A 13,156-nucleotide genomic window follows, 5' to 3' on the forward strand; every position below is an offset into this window, starting at 1 on the left:
AAAACTGCACACCTCCTTCGCTGGTTGAAGTGCCCCATGAATACAACCTCTCTCAAAAGATGCACTAACAAAACTCACAATTGCAATGTTCTTCTTATAAGAAAATAAAAAATTATTTTAATCTACAAGAAATGATAGCAGGGCACTTGTTATGGTTCTGACAACATGAGTCAGAAATTTTAGCAAGTTCCAACCAAGGATTATGTTTGTTAAGAAACTTATAGTTTTGCTAAAATATTCTAATTTAGAGTTGTACAATAGAGTCTCACTTATCCAAGCTAAACAGGCCGGCAGAAGCTTGGATAAGCGAATATCTTGGATAATAAGGAGGGATTAAGGAAAAGCCTATTAAACATCAAATTAGGTTATGATTTTACAAATTAAGCATCAAAACATCATGTTATACAACAAATTTGACAGAAAAAGCAGTTCAATACCCAGTGATGTTATGTTGTAATTACTGTATTTATGAATTTAGCACCAAAATTTCACGATATATTGAAAACATTGACTACAAAAATGGCTTGGATAATCCAGAAACTTGGATAAGCGAGGCTTGGATAAGTGAGACTCTACTGTACTTAGTTTTCTTTTTTGACAGTAAACAATAGTTCTTTATTTGCATGTATTATAAAGTGTGATAAAATGTATGTTTTAACCCTCCAAAAAAATTGCAATCATTTTGTGAGGTGGAACATTCAGCGAGTTGAATAAACAAAACAACCAATTGGTTTTTCCATTTACCAAACACATTTTAAATTTTTTTTCAAAAGTAGCTCAACAAACATTTATAACCCAGGAAGACTATGAAATAGAGGCTCAGTCCAAACTTATGCAGCAAGTTTTGGGTTTGAATAAGTATTCAGTCAAGTCTGATACCATAACATTTTGCCAATGGAAATAGTTCATGTTATACAAATGTACTTTTACTAGCCCCTGGTGGTGCAGCGGATTAAGCCACTGAGCTGCTGAACTTGCGGACTGAAAGGTTGGTGGTTCAAATCCAGGGAAAGGAGTGAGCTCCTGCTGTTAGCCCCAGCTTCTGTCAAACTAGCAGTCCGAAAACATGCAGATATGAGTAGATCAATAGGTACCACTCCGGGAGGAAGGTAATGGTGCTCCATGCAGTCATGCTGGCCACATGACCTTGGAGGCGTCTATGGACAACGCCGGCTCTTCAGCTTAGAAATAGAGATGAACACCAACCCCCAGAGTTGGACTCGACTACATGTCAGGGGAAAACCTTTACCTAACCTTTAGATCCATATAATGCAGATTGCACTGAACTACATTCTTACCATGGAGTAAGTCCCTTGGAGGTCAGTGAAAGAACTTTTTGTGGAGACTTGTGTATGAACGAGCTGCATGAATTGTCAGAAGAAATAGGCTTGACTACAAAACATAAGATTTTAATCTCTTTGTTGACAGGACACAAAACCCACTGTAAAACAGTGGGTTTTTTAAAGTTTCATTTCCAAATAGAGTCAAATTAGTCTGTTAAAAAAAGAAAGAAATTGCCATTAATCTTGAATGGGTTTTAGCACGAACTTCTCCAATTATACCAAGAATTGCAAGGCATGATTTACACACTACATTATATTAATTATATATTTATTTTCCTCAAATGAGATCTTATGGTAATGGGTTCAGTGCAGGACACATACTTCTCTCTCATATTTTTTAATCTTCACAGTAGCTCTATGAGGCAAAGGTCCGCAGAAAGCAGCACAAATTTGCCCAGAAAATTTGTGATCCTGAATGTAGATCTAAAGATAATTGTACCATGAAGTTTTCCAAATTTTCTGTGTCATTTCGGTGCAGAGTAGCATCAAAACCATTTGTTCGGGAACTTAAATTTGTTTTCTTAAAGAGAGACAGACTAAGGGGCGATCATAAGCTATTTTAAGTTTGAAAACCTTAGGGTGCTATAGAAATACTAGGTGAGTTATAGTCCCAAACCAGATTCCTAATGTTGCTTTTACAGAGCTCAGTGCTAGCATTAACAGTACTTTGTGAATATTACTCAGAATAACTGCATATTTGGCTTAAGGGTGATATGCTTATTCCCAACACAAGACAACTCTATTCTATTCCCGGCCAATGTGACAGTTTGGCAGAATCACATCCGTGTCACATCCCCAAATGCCCACCAAGTAATATTTAGTCTTCAGTTTGTTGCATTTCTGTGGCAACAGAGTTTGGAGAAAGGAAGGGCTATATTCTATTGAATGTAGAGGTAAGAAGATGACGCCAGAGAGAAATGTCTAGACAAAATATTGTACTTTGGCCACCAGCTTCCTTGAAACTGCAGTATGGTTCTTGGCAGTACGTTTTTCCCCACATTCGTTCTCACTTTTTTCTGGTTTGAAAAGATTATGCCACTGGCATTTCCTAAAGCAGAGACATGTGAAAGAGGGCAGCTCTGCACTTCTAGCCTCTCCATGAAATCAAAAAGATAAACAAGATCAGGATACAGCAAAAAAAAATCAATCTACAGTAGAGTCTCACTTATCCAAGCTAAATGGGCCGGCAGAAGCTTGGATAAGCGAATATCTTGGATAATAAGGAGGGATTAAGGAGAAGCCTATTAAACATCAAATTAGGTTATCATTTTACAAATTAAGCACCAAAACATCATGTTATACAACAAATTTGACAGAAAAAGCAGTTCAATGCCCAGTGATGTTATGTTGTAATTACTGTATTTACAAATTTAGCACCAAGTTATCATGATATATTGAAAACATTGACTACAAAAATGGCTTGGATAATCCAGAAGCTTGGATAAGCGAGGCTTGAATAAGTGAAACTCTACTGTACTTCATTCTGAGCTGAAATATTTAATCAGATACTCTTGTCAGGTCACATTCTTTCCTATTATAATTTCCAAGAGAGTTTTCCATGTAGACAAATGATTGCCCAAAATCTTTTGTTTGTTATTAGCACTCTTTTTACTTTACTAAATTGCCCCCTTTCAATAATCACATAATGTGATTCTTACAGAAAAGTCACTGTAAACACTGCTCTATAGATCAGTACCAGGGTCTGTCAGGATATGCCTATATTTTTTCCTAGTAAAGTTTTCCTCCTCTCCTTAAAATTTTGATTAAAATCACACAGTGGTGCATCCGATTGAAAGTCTAATGAGATAAAACAGAATCTTGCAAGAAGATAAAGCACCATTTTCTCCATAAATTCTACTAGAATTTTTCATAGAGATACCATTTCCAGGTATTTGTCATAGAAAACATTATCAACCATCACGAATGTTAACTTTAAGAGGAAACACGGGGGACAAAATGTTGTACACTATCATCTTCAACTTGTGCAATCTTCATTCTTTTTAGGGGAGCACATTTCGGATGAAATATTACTCTTCATTGTAAAGTAAGCACATTGATATTGTCATTTATACATTTGCAGGGAATAGTCTATTTTTCAAAAATAATCTCTCTTAGCTCCCAAATATTTTCCTGACTCATACAGCTTCAGGAAATATGATTGCAATGTGTATGATGTCCAAAGATACTACTTATATTGTGAAATGATGCCGAGAAATTAGAGCTTGTAAAAGAGTTACTGGGAATAAATGGTGGTTGTGGTTTATAAACACATTAGGGTACTCACACACAAATGAAGTTGTATAAACATAACAAAGGTGCAATTTGGCAAAGTTACCCATACAGCAACTTGTTCCCAGTTGCGCTTTGGGCAAATACTAAAGTCCTCTGAAAGGGAAATGGCTAAATGAATGGATAGTGTACAGCCTCCCTGATTTATTCACCTATAAAAGACTTAGTAGTAAATCTTTTGACATGGACCCATAGTAGTAATGTAAATGATCTAAAAGAGGGAAAAATACAGTATTCACATTGTATGCCAAGTCTTTCCTGTTATGAACAACCAGTCAAGTAGTTTTTTAATAGGACTTGTGTATTTATTTATTTTTTTGCTGAATAATGAGTTACCAAATGGGAAAAAGCTACGGCAAAGATGAGCAAAAACTTGGTCAAAATCCACCAATGAGTTTGAGAGAAAATCTAGGATTTATGCAGAAGTGGGAGAAGAGAGCAACTTCACTTCAGGGTCAACTAAAGAGAAAAGCAATAGTCCAGTGGTGAATTTCTTAGGAAAAGATTTTGAAATCACTATTTTAGGGGAAACGAGAAACTGAGGTAGTGACAGAAAACCGAAGGTTGCCGAAGATAGATAAACATCATTAACCGCATGGATGGGTTTTTAGAAACATCATTCAAATTGGAATACAAACAGTGAAATAAAGAGACAGGAAGGCCCAGTGAGCTGCTTGTATGTTGTAGAACAAGCTCTAACTAGGGAAAGAGATGGGGGAAATTCCTTTTTTCTTTGGAGCACAACATTTTGTTCATGTTCATGCTGACTGGAAAACGGTGCTTCCAGACAGCGACAAAATGCAGGTTTTAAAAGTGGGGCAAAAAATCCCTGGTGTAAGTCCACACCAGATCTGTCAATCTCTGGTGGAAGTTTAAAAAAAAAAAATCTCTCCAAGATGCGCTGGACCTCGTAGGCACACACGCGGAGATCCAAATGTAAACACAGGCAGATTCCTTATTCTCTCTCTTCATGCAATCATTAATTCAAGCTCCATTTAATATTATAAAAATCTAAATAAAGGAATGGTTACAGAGAGTTTTAATTGCTTTCCAATTCTGCTTCCTTTTAGCCACCTCTGTGCTTGTGGCTCCATTTTTTTACAGTCTGATCAGGGGGATTTTGTTAGAGCAGTTCACACAAAGGGAAGGAACTCATGTGTTTTGTATAACTGCAAGTTTGGGTGGAATCGGGTTTTAACCGCACCTTTAAGCTGCCACCCCTTTATCCCAGTTACTTTCGGGTTTTTGGCCATATGTAAAAGAGCCTGAAGGTGCTTCTTTTAGGTTCCCCTGAGACAAACCCAGTTCTAGCCTTTTGTCACTCTACTCAGAGAAGGGGATGGTTTCTTTAAAAAAAAAAAGAGTTAAAGGATAGTATTCACACTAACCCATAGATAAATCAACACAGGCTTTATACCAGAGTAGATAGGGTAATGCAATCTGATACCACAGGTCAGAAGCAGTTCCACAGCAGAAAAGTAGACAGAGATGGAGAACGCTTTAGGCTCTCCTGGCATGAGCTTAGCTCTTCCCTTTTGCCCTTCTATCCAGAGAAGATGATGTTTCCTTTTTTAAAATAAGAGTTAAGGAACTATCCTTAACTTACATTGATTGTGCATAAGTTGACCCAGATTTTTGGGGTTTATTTTTTCACTAAACTTTCTAGACTAATACATGAGTAAATAGGATACAGCTTCACAGATGGTGCTATCTACTTTTACAATATGAAATACAGTAGAATCTCACTTATCCAACATTCGCTTATCCAACGTTCTGGATTATCCAACGCATTTTTGTACTCAATGTTTTCAATACATCGTGATATTTTGGTGCTAAATTCTTAAATACAGTAATTACTACATAGCATTACTGCGTATTGAACTACTTTTTCTGTCAAATTTGTTGTTAAACATTATGTTTTAGTGCTTAATTTGTAAAATCGTAACTTAATTTGATGTGTAATAGGCTTTTCCTTAATCCCTCCTTATTATCCAACATATTTGCTTATCCAACGTTCTGCCAGCCCATTTATGTTGGATAAGTGAGACTCTACTGTACTAGCTTCATGGCTGAAGAACTATGCCTTATATGGAAGGGTATGTGATGGATTGCACCAAATGTCAACAACCAACATGCATTATACCTGAACTGACTGACATGAATTAATAAGGTGTTTATTTAGTCCCTTGTTCCATAAATGATCCTGTTACATGGAAAACCTGGAGCAATTCCATAAGACAGAAATAATTAAAGAAAATAAGATTCATGACATTTATTTTGTAATGTTAACATTAATATCTGTAGAAAGAATTTATTGTCAGTACAAAAATTTACAGATATTAATACTTTTTATTCCCTCCCCCCCCCCTTTTAAATATGTAAATTCCACACAAATTGCATTCATATTGCATGGCTACACCAGTGTGAAAGGTGCTTTGAATGTGAACACATGATGCTTTTAAATTTAGAAAAACACATTATAAAAAACCAGTCATACATTTGGCCTGATCCCAGCACTTATGAAAATGGTTTGGAAAGCGCTAATGGAGCAAGAGTAAAATAACCCCTCAGAAAGATGACAGAATTCCAACAAAAATTTAAATAACTGCCACTTCGACAATTACAGCTTTCTCATTAATGCAGTAATCGTGCAAGAGGCTCTTCAAATTTTAGCATTCAATCAAAATTTATGGAAAGCAGCATTACACGTTCAGGAAGAAAGAGTGTCTGATTCAATACATATATAAAATCTGGTAATGGGAATTCTGAAACTGTAACATTGTTTGGGCAAATTAGAGTATTTCCTTATTACAGGAACCTATAGAAGTCAGTATCTTGCCTTACAGTTTGGGTTCATGTCTGTCCAAACAGAAAGGAATTGTAATGTGTACTGACTAAATCAGTTGTATAACTGGAGATAGAGAGAGCAAAGAATTTTCTTGTTAAAGAACACTCTTTATTATTTAGAAGAGTTTTGGTTTTAATTAGAGCAAGAGACTTTCACTGAACTCTAAAGACCCAAATTAATCAAAACCTTAATTCCCAATATTAGTTATATACCGTAAATATTTCTCTCTTTTTTAAAAAAACAACTAGTAAAGTTTGAGCAATATATCTACTAGTTCTCTGTGCTGCCTGCATAGAAATGCCATTTAAATTACAACATAACACATCCCTATAAAAGATTAATTGTTTTGTACATTACCAATTAATTAATAAATTAATGAGATACCATTTTCCCTGAAAGCAAAGTATTTCTCACCTTTGGATGGTGATTTTTTTTTAAAAAAAGAAAGTCTTATGAATGAACAGCAATTATAAGTAGCTGTTTCCTTTTTTAAAAGAAGGAGATTAATTTCCTCGGTGAAGTGGGACATCCATTTTCAAATCAATACAAAAAATAATTCATTGTAAATATATAATATATATATTTATACATATTTGATTATATTTACATACATCCAGCACTTATATACTGCATTTGTGCTCTGTAAGTGTGTGTCAACATATATTTTCTCCAAATATTACAAAATAAACAAGGAAGGTTGACCCAGTGTTTACCTCAAGTCCAACTAGTTCTTTGAAGGGCGAAAAAGTACTGCAATTTATGGGCCCAAAAACCGACCTGACAACGTGTCCATCAATGACCCATAAAATTCATCTTCTTTTGTTTGACATTCCAAAGAACAATGTTCCAAAATAAACAGAACCTATTTTTCCAATTTGTTGTTGCAGTTGGTGCTTTCTGTTGGTCCCTACATTTCATATGTACAAACAAAAATCTTATGTGTATGATGAAAGGCTCTCTTTTTTGCATGGTAGGTAGACATTCTTGTTTCCCCATTCTTCCGTAGAATAAGAGGATTTTTTTTCATGTTTTAACACTTCCATTTATATGTTGATACTTAGGAAGGCAAGGTTCATAAGGCATTGGATCTGGAGAAAAAACAGAGTCATCCCCCGAAGAACAGGAACTTCTTGTATCTGGATAGCTTGGTGAATACTGTTCCAGTGGTCCACTGAGGTCTAGATACTCCTGTAAGATAGACCAAAGTAAATCTCTTATCACATGCAAATACGTCTCATATCACTTTAGAATTCAACTGTGAAATACACATATACATATTTTATGGATGCACATAAACAAAACCAAAGTTTCCCTAGGAAGCTTGCTTGATAACCTTGGGCTAGTCAATGCCTTTTAGTTTAGACCAGTGGTTCTCAACCTGCGGGTCCCCAGATGTTTTGGCCTTCAACTCCCAAAAATCCTAACAGCTGGTAAACTGGCTGGGATTTCTGGGAGTTATAGGCCAAAATCCATGGGTACCCACAGGTTGAGAACCACTGCTTTGGATTATGCTTGAAACAAAGTTGGTACAAGAATAACACTTTACTTCCATGATCTGGGTGGGATAAACTACTTATCTCTACCACTATCAGATGGTATAAATAAAAAGCCAGGGCCTTTTTAGTGATAACTCTATCTCACCAACTCACTAGTGAGTTTTAATGGGCTTTAGAGGTTCAGATGCGGCAATCTGCTTGTAATTGAATGTTTGTTTGATTGGAAAAGTTTTTCAATTATTGAGGTACTACTTACAGTATTACACAGAAGGTTTTAGATCTATCTATATATGCTAATATTTTTTGCACAATAAATAGTAATTATAAATTGCTCTTAGGCCTTTGGTTCCTAAAACACTATATAAATACCTATATTAACAAAACAATATGCAAAAATGCTGTATGGTATTGCTGGAAAGTTTATACTGAGGTCTGGGGGTGGGCATTGGATAAAGGGTAGGGTAAAAATATAGTAATAGTTTCTCAGAAGGCCGGAAGTTATTGAAGGAGCATAAAAAAACAAGAGCAGGGGGACGATTCCAAAACAACAAAAAGCAACTTCTGAGGCAGATGTGACAGTTCCAGCAATATCATCTTTAACCACACCAGTTGAAACATATATGCTAGCCACATCAAAAGCAACGTTTTGCTTACGATGATAAAAAAACAAAAATTTCACCCTACAGAGAACTATTTTCATCCAACACATGGAAACAATTTGCTTAGGGAAAGATTCTTTCATTCGGTCAAGCTGACTATTTGGTATTTTATAATAACATGCTTCAGTTATAATGTGCACAAAGCACCCTTTCTGAACTGGGCATCTCAAACGTCACCTGAGCAAAATAAGTCTCATTGTAGTTTGTTGCTCAAGGGTTTTTGCCTCTTTATTACATCCACCTGTAGCAATATTTGTGGGGCAAAACATGCTTGAATGTTTCAATAGGCAAGTCCCATTACAATCCATGGGACTAGTGCATTTTCAGAGAGAAAACTTTGCAATTAAGTCAATATTCCAGCATTATTAATTTTCGCCTCACTTCTCAACATTACAAATTTCTGAAAACATAGTGAGCAAATATCTCTGACATGGCTGGGAACTCTCTATGCTATGCTCTTACACTACTGTCATCTTAATAGGTTATGGCCATTGCATTTTAATAGAACTATAGGTGTGGAAGATAAAAAAAAAAGCTAAAAGAGCAACAGTATGTAAAGCTAGTGCTGAAGAAATTCAAGAAACAACAGTTCTGGCAGAAGAATAAAGTTATTTTTCCTCATTGAAATGTGCCTTCCCTTTCAACTTCTCCAGCACAGCTGTATTCATTTAAATACAATCTCCTCATTTGCTAAACCACAACTTTTGATTCTAAGGGGAGAAAAATCAATTAAAGAAAGCTGTGCTGTATGTGTGTGTGTTTTAACAAATTTCTGGACTGCCTTAAAACCAAAAATACACCAGCATCACAAACCGTTTTACTATGAAGGGGCTGATGATGAATTGATTGTAAAATAAATAAGAGCACAGCATATAGCCAAAAAAGAAAGTGCACTTTTGATCTGACATTACTTCCATATCTCGTAAGTATTCTTTCATGCCTGGTTTCTCTGATCTTCACATCTATCCAGAGACAACATAAATCTATATATGCACACAGGATAAAGCCATGGTGTCTCCACTGTCAATTTGAAATCTCCCATTGGCTTCAAAAGACATTATCATTTTCCCAGTATAAATTAACCTGGCAGCTTTTAGAAATGAGATGGAGCAGGACACTTTTGGCACAAATAGAAGGAAAAGTGCTATTAGGGCAACCAAAGATATATCAGATCCATGTGGCTCAAGAAGACTTACAAATTCTTTCAAGGGTCATTTATACAACTGGTAAATAAATACAGATTCTGCAATATTTATGTGTTCAAAGTACAGTAGAGTCTCACTTGTCCAACATAAACGGGCCGGCAGAACGTTGGATAAGTGAATATGTTGGATAATAAGGAGGGATTAAGGAGAAGCCTATTAAACATCAAATTAGGTTATGATTTTACAAATTAAGCACCAAAACATCATGTTATACAACAAATTTGTCAGAAAAAGTAGTTCAATACGCAGTAATGCTATGTAGTAATTACTGTATTTACGAATTTAGCACCAAAATATCACAATGTTTTGAAAACATTGACTACAAAAATGCATTGGATAATCCAGAATGTTAGATAAGTGAGTGTTGGATAGGTGAGACTCTACTGTACTTGCGTAGAACATGTCTGGATCTTTGCAGTTTATAAACTCTTCTTTAACATACCATCCTGTTTATCATAACTCAAGGATTTTGCTAGTTCTGTAATAAGCATCATATAATTTTCAAGCAGAATATGATGCAACAAAGGGCAAGTGAGGTGTTGCGATAACTAGTACGATGGGCCCCATTATTATGAGAGAGATGTCGAAAACACTGAAATCCTTTTTGCAGTCAGGAAATACAAGAAATGTTTGTGAAACCAGAATCACAACATTAACCATAATACGAACACCATCATAAACCCATAAAATGCTGGAATTCTCACTGGGATGAGAAACTACTCATTGGTCAATTCAACTTGCATGAGAGATGAGGAAAATATTTTCTACCATTTTTCCTACATCTCCTTCTCACCGGCCTATTAATGCCAAAGAAGAATTCAGGGCAACCGTACTTTCAGAAAGATATACGTTCCCAATGGATCTATTCTGTAGTGATGAATGTTGAGATTATTGAGCCAATTCATATTGCCAATCATTGCATTTATCACATGAACCGTTTGGCCAAAACAATGTGTAAAGAAAGCATGTTTTACTCACCTCATTTGTTGTAAGGGTGAGGATCCGATCTAAGTCTTCCACAAGCTGCTTAAAAGTAGGTCTCTGTGAAGGCACTGCATGCCAACAATCTCTCATCATCATGTAGCTGTGGAAGTCAGCATTTCATTGGGTTAATTAACTCAGTGTGTCTCTATCATGCAACTTCCACATGCTCAATATGGTATTGCTGATCAGCAAGGAATCACAGTATATTCGCATCCTAACTATTTGGAATACAGCACTCTTTATTCAATTTTTTTTTCGTGTCAGGAGCGACTTGAGAAAGTCACTTCTGGTGTGAGAGAATTGGCTATCTGCAAGGACGTTGCCCAGGGGATGCCCGGATGTTTTGATGTTTTTATCATCCTTGTGGGAGGCTTCTCTCATGTCCCCGCATGGAGCTGGAGCTGATAGAGGGAGCTCATCCGCGCTCTCCCCAGGTGGGATTCGAACCTGGCAGCTTTCAGATCAGCAACCCAACCTTCAAGTCACAAGGCTTTAATCCACTACACCACGGGGGCTCCTATTTAAAAATATACACGAGGAAATAAGTGAAGGATTGTGATTCTCATCTTTCTCCAGCACAGGTTCATTATACATTATTATCATCATGTTTTATAACAAAGCCATCATTCTGCAGAGAAGAGATGTGGAGAAGCTGTAGCCTTCAGATGTTGTTGGACCACAACACTCATCATACCCAAAAAATTGCCATCTTGGCAAGTGCTGATGATAGTTGTTATCCAACAACATCTGGAAAGATGTGAGTTCCCTACCACTACCTAAAAAGACTTTAATTGTATAAAATATGGATGGGAATAATGCGGCTTCCAGGTGTTGTTTTACTGTATTTCCCAAAATTCCTGTCAATGGCTATGCTAGTTAAGACTTCTAGGAACTGCAGTTCAAAAACATCTGGAGGGCAACACCATTTCCCACCATGTGTCTAATATCAAACATTTTTCACAAAAATTTGCAAAAGCAAATCTTACTAGGTATGACAAGTGATATAATTCCTACCTACTCGTATTAGAGCATGCTTGCATATTTTTTCACTTTTAATGCAGAACTACATTTTTACAACCACTAAAAACAGGATGATGACTATATTCCTTATACCTTGAAAGGTCTAGTTGTGTGTTGCTTCCTACTGGTGTGCGAATGGCAGCATCACTATCCCCACCCTTTTATGTGGGAGATAAAATCTCTCATCACAGGCATTAGATTGAAGCTAGCATAAATGCAACTGTAAAGATAAAGCTTGTTATCTTAATAGTCTGCAAGGTGTTACAGATTGTACCTCACCTACAGATATGAATAGACGGTGGTTAATTCATGAATCTATAAACCATAAGCAATATTCCAAGGGGGTGGAGATTAAGGAAAGCCATATTTGAATGGATGAAGCAGGTGTTTAAGTTATGTAAATATTGTAAAAATATTGTAAGATTTTGAGGTCCTGGACCATTCTTTTGGCCAAATATACCCTCCCATTATTCAAGGCAGATGATTTTAGTTTTGCACTGTTTAAATTAGTCACAATTATTTTATTGTGTGCCACTCTTAATTCCTTTAGGCTGAAGGTGGGGTATAAATATTTTAATAAATAAATAAATGGTGACAAGTATAAATGCCTGCTGGTGATGGTTCCTTGGCTACAACCAGCTGAACAGAATTATGGATATGAAGAATTCCACCTGGCCACAGCACAAACACATAAACAAACTACAACGTGTTGTTTCAGGCAATATTAGGACCAGCTCGAGGTATTTTGCTACATGAGGTGGAACAGCAAATGACACCCCTCCCACCTACTTACCTAAGTCAAAGCCTATGGTACTCCAAGCAAAGCACATAGTTTGAGCCAATGAGGCAGAAAACACTATAAACACTACTGCCCATCCCTGGTAGTAAACATTATAATAACTATCCATTTTTAAAAAGTATAATTTGCTGTGCTTTCACAACACCAAAAATCTACTTCCTTGCCTCGGCAACTCCAGGCAAAGTATAAATGTAAGGAATAAAGCTGTTTTTTCCTCCACACACTGCTGTCTAAACATGTTGGATGATGGCTTCCATCACCCTAAGCCAGCAAGGTCAATGGCTGCTGGCTGGGTTGATGAGAGGCATCATCCATCATAGCTAAGGAGTACCAAGATGCCTTAGGCCTGGGCTTTAAATGCAACTAAAACCAAAGATCACTTTATGTTTGCTGGGAGACAAACATACGGAAACAAGTATCTTTAAATGCAAAACCCCCAAGTGTCTTCTGGCACCTAAACTGCAATCCTATCCATGTGTAGAAAGTGTTTTATTTTTTACTTTGCATATATTA

At 36.4% G+C, this 13,156-nt stretch overlaps 1 protein-coding gene across 12 annotated transcripts in view; it reads right to left on the reverse strand.

Annotated features, from left to right (window-relative positions):
* Positions 1–5,889: 5,889 nt before the first annotated feature.
* Positions 5,890–13,156, reverse strand: part of fgfr2 (fibroblast growth factor receptor 2) — a 189,406-nt gene continuing 182,139 nt past the window's right edge. For all 12 annotated transcript variants that reach the window (XM_062976016.1, XM_008106778.3, XM_062976012.1 and 9 more), the window contains 2 exons: positions 10,819–10,924; positions 5,890–7,668 (listed from right to left, as the gene is read on the reverse strand). In XM_062976016.1, the coding sequence (XP_062832086.1) occupies positions 7,504–7,668; positions 10,819–10,924 (271 nt within the window). In that variant the 3' untranslated portion in view covers positions 5,890–7,503. The remainder of the gene's footprint in view (positions 7,669–10,818; positions 10,925–13,156) is intronic.

This window comes from Anolis carolinensis, chromosome 3, assembly GCF_035594765.1.
Source record: "Anolis carolinensis isolate JA03-04 chromosome 3, rAnoCar3.1.pri, whole genome shotgun sequence".
Classification (NCBI taxonomy): domain Eukaryota; kingdom Metazoa; phylum Chordata; class Lepidosauria; order Squamata; family Dactyloidae; genus Anolis; species Anolis carolinensis.